The sequence below is a fragment of the Dicentrarchus labrax genome, unplaced genomic scaffold (assembly GCF_905237075.1).
Source record: "Dicentrarchus labrax unplaced genomic scaffold, dlabrax2021, whole genome shotgun sequence".
Lineage (NCBI taxonomy): Eukaryota > Metazoa > Chordata > Actinopteri > Moronidae > Dicentrarchus > Dicentrarchus labrax.
The window spans coordinates 6,901,478-6,908,774 of record NW_026136722.1 but is presented as its reverse complement, the minus strand read 5'-3'; the positions used below and the strand labels follow the sequence as shown (position 1 = coordinate 6,908,774).

Here is a 7,297-nt window from a genome sequence, read left to right as displayed (position 1 = left end):
GTGGTTTTGTGGCAACACCACCAAGCCAAAAAGAGACACAATGTAAGAAACAAAACTGAAAGGATATTATCTTATTAGTTCATATTTCAATTTATATTGAACAAAGAAATAAGAAAGAAATCACAGGTTAACCAGAAATTAGGAAAGCATTTTCTTTTGTAATATTTACATAGAAATATTCACTCTTCTTTTGTAAACCATGAAGTATTCTAATTCTGAGTATACTCAAACTTTTAATTCCCATTCAATCACTCAAATCTGATCTCCAAGCTTCGACTTTGGTGATTGATTAGCAGCATAGTAGCATGAGAATGATGTGGATGGAGATGACCTGAGTCAGTAAGAAACCTGGGTCTTGGCAGGTAAAACTTCAGTTTTCATAATTATTTAGTCTGCGGTTAAATGTTCACACATTCTCCAGCCACCACATCCCACATCAAATCAGTCACTGTGGGTTTTTTTCAAAGCCAATTCTATTATGACTTGCACAGCTTGAGAGTTCAGTGAATTGTTTTTTAAGTTAAATAAAAAAGTTTTAATTGTCAGTAAGTCCCAGGCGTTGTTAAACCACACAAGAAGAAACAACCTGAAAAACAGTGTGATAATTTACTACCAGTGCCAAGTGGAGCCTAGTGCGTGTGTTCCCTAATGCAAACACTGCATCTTCAAACACAGTAAATCAGGGAACAGTTCAAACAATATAAGTCAAGACAAGTTGCATCCAAACTCAGGGCTCAGAGTCCCACTGTGTGAGTCAACATTAAAATGTCATACAGAAAAAAACGACAACTCCTCATTTAGTAGCAGCAATGCAAAAGGCTGTTTACTTGTGCGCTGTGGTCACAGACTGTGACTTTTTCTTTCCTCCACCGAGCCACATTGATCGGGCCTAGGCACTTGAAGTGTGAAATGTGTGTTTATGTCTCTATGTGGGTTAAGTGTCAGGGTAAAGTAGTACGAGTTCGGAGTTTGTTTGTGCATAGGGAGACCACTCAGAACAACTCATGAGAAGTCCAGCGAGAAATTGAAACCGTGCTTTGAGGTGAGTGGTGTAGCACCCAAACGGAAATCGAGACCCCAGTTACAAGAAACACATGTTTTTACTGCCGAGAACATCTCCACCACAGTGTCACACTTAATCAGACGCTTTTTAAAACTAAAATGTCCCATTTTATCAAGAAAACAGATTGTGCAACTGCAGCAGTTTCCATACTTGTTATAACTTGTAACAGGAAACACCTAATGATAAGGTACAGAAGAACCTTAACCTACAAAAATACACCATGGCACTTTTGGAGATAACAATCTGCCATTTTACACAGCCAATAGGTGCTGCAGTGCGTGTTTACAAAAAGCAAAGGAAATGCCATTTTTATTTTGAAGCCTCATGTACTGACAATCCATTTTAACATAACTTCTTAGAGGCCTCAGTATCGGGGTTAGTAATCCACACACACAGGTGCTGTTGATCGAGGTTAAAGTAATAAAACGGTTCTTGAAATGTGGCAGCATCACTCACTTTTTTTGACTTACAGAATTTGTCAGAAGCTGTTTTCAGTAAAGGAGGTAAGAGCGGAAACTGTGACTCTTACTAGGTGTAGGTAGGTGTTGCATAAGAAAGAAAATGTTTTGAACTAAAGTAGATGGTTTCAAACTCTCTGATTAGTGTTTTCCATACAAGCTATGATGTTTAAAACATTGAGAGCTCTCAGTACGCGTATCTGCACAGATACATGTTTTTCTTTTGTGCGAGATGAGTGATTTAGATCAGGTGACAGGTTGACAGGATGCGGTTATGGCCTAACATATAGGAGCATAGGTTAGTGGCTTAAGTGAACAAAGTGTAACATTATTAATCTTTGTATTTATAGTTACTTTGTGTGTACACCATGTATGGCGTATAAGGGTATATCAACATTAATATAGCCACATATTTATCTTTCAGTTAAATTATTTGGCTTTAAATAAATGTGATAATTAGAAATTTAATTGTTAAGTTTTATTTTCAGAACTTAATAATGAAGCACAGTCTGACAGCACTCCTTTTGCCTAAAAACCCCTGGGTGGGAGTTTTAGGATTCACCGAAGAACTGTTTTCTTTTATTTAAAGGACCAGTGTGTAGGATTGAGTGGCATCTAGCAGAGAAATTGCAGATTGCAACCAATTAAATAACCGCTCACCTTCCAAGAGTGTAGGACAGTGTTCTGAACCTTTTTCCTTATAGGGAACCCTATTCTATCATTAAGTAAAATCAAGAAGGCCTAGTCGGGGGTCACAAACCCCAGATTGGGAACCACTCATGTAGGAATAACTATGATGGCCATGAAACTCACGAAGACAAGTGAAATGCCCTATCCAGAGTAAATTAACATGGTGGCCTCCATAGACCCGCTACCTCTGTAGATAAAAATAGCTCATCAGGTGATTATACACTAACATGAATATTATATTCCATTTCTGCCAGTAGATCCTCCTACACGTTACACAGTTGACCTTTGAATGCCTGACTGTAGCAGTTACAGCAGCCATACAAAAACAACCTTTCAATGGATTGTAAAATTAAAGGACTTGGTGTCAATATCAGCCACTGGGTTACAATCATTAACACTAAGTATGTGGCTAACTGATCTATTTACATGTACAATGTATTGGAACAATATTATTCAGCAATCCTCTCAAGATTGTTGGTGAACAGTGTTTTTCTGATGTTTTGCTCTTTCTCCTACAAATCTGGATTGAATCTACCCCCAAGTCACCATGTCAGACCACTGATCCCGTCACTTGGTGTTATTAAGGTGGGTAATGTACACTTTTGCTATAAGCACTTTGTTGAGTTTAGACACTGACTGGAATAAAGAAACACAACTTTAACTGATGTTTGACTAACATTTTTTTAATGTAAAAAACAATAGAAAATGAAAAGCATTATCAACTGTGAACACTGACAGCAGACAATTTAGTTAGCTGGTTAATTGCAGCGAGTAAAAGCATGAACAGTTATCCTTAAGCATGTTTCAGATTTCTCGTGGGCAACACTCAGATAACTTAGTAATCCTGCATTGTGAGATGGGACCCTAGGGTCCTGTAGTTATGCGGCTGCCTCGTTCAGCCACTGCTGTTCGAAACATCTGGAACACAGAGACAGCGAGCCTCTGAATCAGCAGTTATGGGATATTATATGTGATCCAGGACATCCCACATTTGAAGCATTAGTGAACACAAAGGAAACTGACTGAGCACGATGGTCTTTCACTGTGGTACATTCAGGTACATGTTTCTTTTTCTTTTTTGATGCTTACCCAGTGGGCGGACGGTGAGAATAGAAATGCTTCAACATGAGTGTGACCACTGAGGATATCTTATTATATACACTAATGAAAATATACCTATAAAAATTATATTTTATTTCTGCCAACAGATCTTCCTAAATGTTAACACATTGAACCATTATTTGTGGCTCAGCCTAAAGCCTCCAATTTTCAGAACAACAGAGCTTCGTCAGCCTTTCAGTGACAAACAAACAAGCACATTCATCTGGTTTCTGAGAACAGCGATGACTCACTTGACTTTTTGTATCACTTCCCTTGCAAACCTATATTTTAAAGCAAGGCAAAAGCGACGCATCCTTCTTCTTCTTTAAATCAATTAAAGCTTAACCTAGTTTAATGGGGGGGGGCCTTACTCGGTCTGGTATGACCAGTATAACTAATTGTGGCTAATGTTAACAGTCAGTTTGCTGACTCTTTGCCACTTCTGCTACTCTACATTTATGCATTTAACAAATTCCTATAAATGTTGCAGTTGTTCAACAAAAGTTGTGTAATAAACAATATTTAGGTGCTAAATAAGTTTCTATACACAACAAAACAACCACAGAATCAATGATGACAATGAATGCTCATGCCTGTGACTGCTGTCTGATTCAAGGGCTTGCATATATGTTTTTCTGGGTCAGACAGCTTGCAGTTCCACCCATGGTTGGCAGTGCTGATGTGTTTCTTTAAAATGTCATTATCGACACATCTGTTTTCTTAGTTAATGATACTGACAAACAATTTGATAATCCCAGAATTGCTATAGCTAGATATAGATAGATAGATAGATAGATAGATAGATAGATAGATAGATAGATAGATAGATAGATACTTTATTTATCCTGAGGGAAATTCAAGCATCCAGTAGCAGCATACACTAGGTACATACATACATACATTAGACATACATTAAACATACATTAAAATTAAAATTAACATTCAAATTAAAATTAAAACAGTGCAAATGGTGCAAATGGAGGAGGAAATTGTCCATTGTCTATTGTCCTCCCTGCCTTGACTAAGAGCTGTTGTACAGTCTGATTCCCAGGGGGACAAAAGAGTTTTTAAGTCTAAGTGGAGCTGGATTGGGACAGCAGTCTGCCACTGAACACACTCCTCTGCCTGGTGAAGGTGTTGTGCAGAGGGCGGTGGGCGTTGTCCAGTATGGACAGCAGTTTGTCCAGGGTCCTTCTTTCTGCTATGTTGATTTTCCTGTTTGAAAACTGAAATACTCAGTAAGTGGCACACTCATAAAGTTATCTGCTCATTAAAATGTGTGTTTTTGATAAGAAAAAGCACTTGACTATCATCCTATGAATGCTTGCACAGTCATTTTAGTCTATGCCCACAGATAAGAATGATGGGATGTTAGCTTATTGAGGGACAAACCTTGAACATACTCCCAATGTATACCAATTACTGACTGGATGTGAATGCTTCAGAGTTCAGAGCTGGACATGCCAGATGATATGTGTCAACGCTTTTTCAGATCAGAGGACCTAGAGGAATAGCAGAGCAGCAGCCACAAGAGGTCTCTGCAGCTCAGAAGCTCTTTGCGGCAGGATGTGAATTCAGGTCTTATGAACATGATGTAGGTTTTTACCACGCATGCGGAATTTTTAAAGGCCGTGAGCACAGCCGAGTATTTGAATAGATGTGTGCTACCTCAACACCAGCCCCCCCCAACCCAGCCACAAAGATAAGACAAACATAATTGTACCCGCACTACCCCATGCCCCTCTCTCTCTCTCTCTCACACACACACACACACACACACACACACACACACACACACACACCACTTATGTGGAGCTTCTTAATTAATTATACCATACACACAAACAAAGTGATTCCCTGAAGCGTTATTTTCCATGTGTCTGATTTTAAGGATGATTATCATGTCTGAATGAATGTTGCGCAACAGACCTGAGCAATGGCGGAATTTCGGGATTACTGAGCCAATTTAATTCATTTGTTTCAGAGTGTATTTTTCAAACCACAAGCCCACAGCAATTCTTATTTAAAACACGCCTTTATTCCACCTCTGAGCTTTTAATATGTGAGAGCCCACCACCAGTGACTGTATGGTAAACCACTCCCGCTCCTGGACTGGGCGTGCGTCAGGAGCGCAGGTGTGATTGTATCCATTCCCAAGAGACTGTCTCCCCAAGTGGTTCGCAGTGGAAATTAAGACGGGAATAAATTCAGGAAGTTCAACAAGAAGTGAGTTTACCTGCCGCCAGGTGCGTTTGGAGAGCTGACCGTCCAGGAGTGTCTGGAAAGAGAGAGAGAGAGAGAGAGAGAGAGAGAGAGAGAGAGAGAGAGAGAGAGAGGAACGCACCAAAGAGAAACAACCTGGAAAAGTTACGGATGATAACGCACCCTTGACACACTGAGAAACCGGAGCGACTCATCAACTCTTGCCAACTGTAATACCACTAAACGGGAGAGGAAACCGCTATAATTATGAAGAAATCTTCATATCCAGGTAAATGTGCTGCTTTTAAATAACGGGACGATGGTAAAAACGTGTTTTATTATAAGATATCATCAGACTGGAGCTGGAGCCTGATTAAGGGAAAGGCACAAGCATGTAAAGTACTGGTGTGTGGGTGTGGGTGTGTGTGTGTGTGTGTCTGACCGTGTGACAGAGAGAAAGGACTGACCAGATTTCAGGTAAATGTTTAACAGCATTAACTATGAATACATCCTTCATCACTGCTCCTCCACAGATGTGCGCATTTCAAACGACTACTTCTTCCCTTTGAAAGTCCCATTTTCAAAAAGGCCCACACATGGATCTGTGGGTGTGGTTGTAAAACATTTTCTTGCTGGTCTGGACTCCAAAGGCCAGATGATTTCTGACACATGACATCATGGCAGAGAGGTGGCACACAGAGAGCTGAGCTCACTCTTCTACAAGTCTTCAGGCAAAATGTCTTTCATGCTCCGATAACAAAGAAGAAAGTGATATGCACCAGTTGTGCAGGATTCATTTATGGTTGGTTTAAGTATACTGTTTACTCCAATCATGAGACAGTTACCTTGTTAATCTGTTTTGATTGACAGTTTTATGGTGCAGATCCTTCACTCCTCCCCACTAATACCCCGAAGAATGACTTGATTTATCTGCATCCACTCTGCAGTGCACAAGCCCTATTGGTTCAGTTTATTCTGGGACCGGCTGGATCTGATTGTGGTTATTGTGAAATAAAGCACAGAGGTTATCTGGGCATTAGACGGCTTGCAGCTCATCAAATATCTCTGGAAGATTAAAGTGTGATTGTACGAGTTTAGCAGGTAAATTCTGATGTTGCAGCCTCGCTCAAAGACACCACGACAGAGAAATGTTTTCTGCCTTGAGACTTGAAGCTGTTTGTTTAAAGGATGGTCCCACTAACCACCAGGGTGGCCTTGTCACCCATAAACAATCCATCACTATTCTGTATAGTCCTGTCTGATGCTTGTGACATCCCTCTTCTTTTTCATCCCCCTCTTGTCTTTCTAGCACTGCTTACTATCAATTCCATCTTCTTCCGAGGCTCCTTGCCCTCCTCTGCCCACCCCCTCTCTCTCCCTCCCTCTCCCTCCCTCTAAGCTCCAGCTCAGTCCAGTGTACACAACCATATCCCGCGGAATGCCAGCTTTTCCTGGCTCCTCTTCCCAGAGTCTTTGTGCGATGGAGCGTCCGATGGTTTTCCATCAGAGCCAAGCACATGTTGGGTCATGCCGCCTCTCCTCCTCCTCCTCCTCCTCCTCCTGTATGTGTGTATGTGTGTGTGTGTTCTCCCACTGCCGTGCAACGTGTGTGGAGCTGTCACATTCTTTGTCAGAGATTCACTTAGGGAATAGTCTAATAACAAAGTGTGTGTGTAGTGTGATGTGTGTTGTGAAAGGCCCTCCTCTCTAACACGTAGGGGTGTTTAGACAAGCATCAGAGATGTGGAGGGGTGACTTTGAGAGAGGAAGGTCAGCCTGTGTT

The 7,297-nt window shown here is 40.8% G+C and overlaps 1 protein-coding gene across 1 annotated transcript in view; it reads left to right on the top strand.

Moving 5' to 3' along the window:
* Positions 1 to 5,535: 5,535 nt before the first annotated feature.
* LOC127355982 (septin-9) overlaps positions 5,536 to 7,297 on the top strand; it is a 71,030-nt gene continuing 69,268 nt past the window's right edge. Inside the window, exon 1 of the mRNA XM_051387345.1 lies at positions 5,536 to 5,803. Within this exon, the coding sequence (XP_051243305.1) occupies positions 5,782 to 5,803 (22 nt within the window). The 5' untranslated portion in view covers positions 5,536 to 5,781. The remainder of the gene's footprint in view (positions 5,804 to 7,297) is intronic.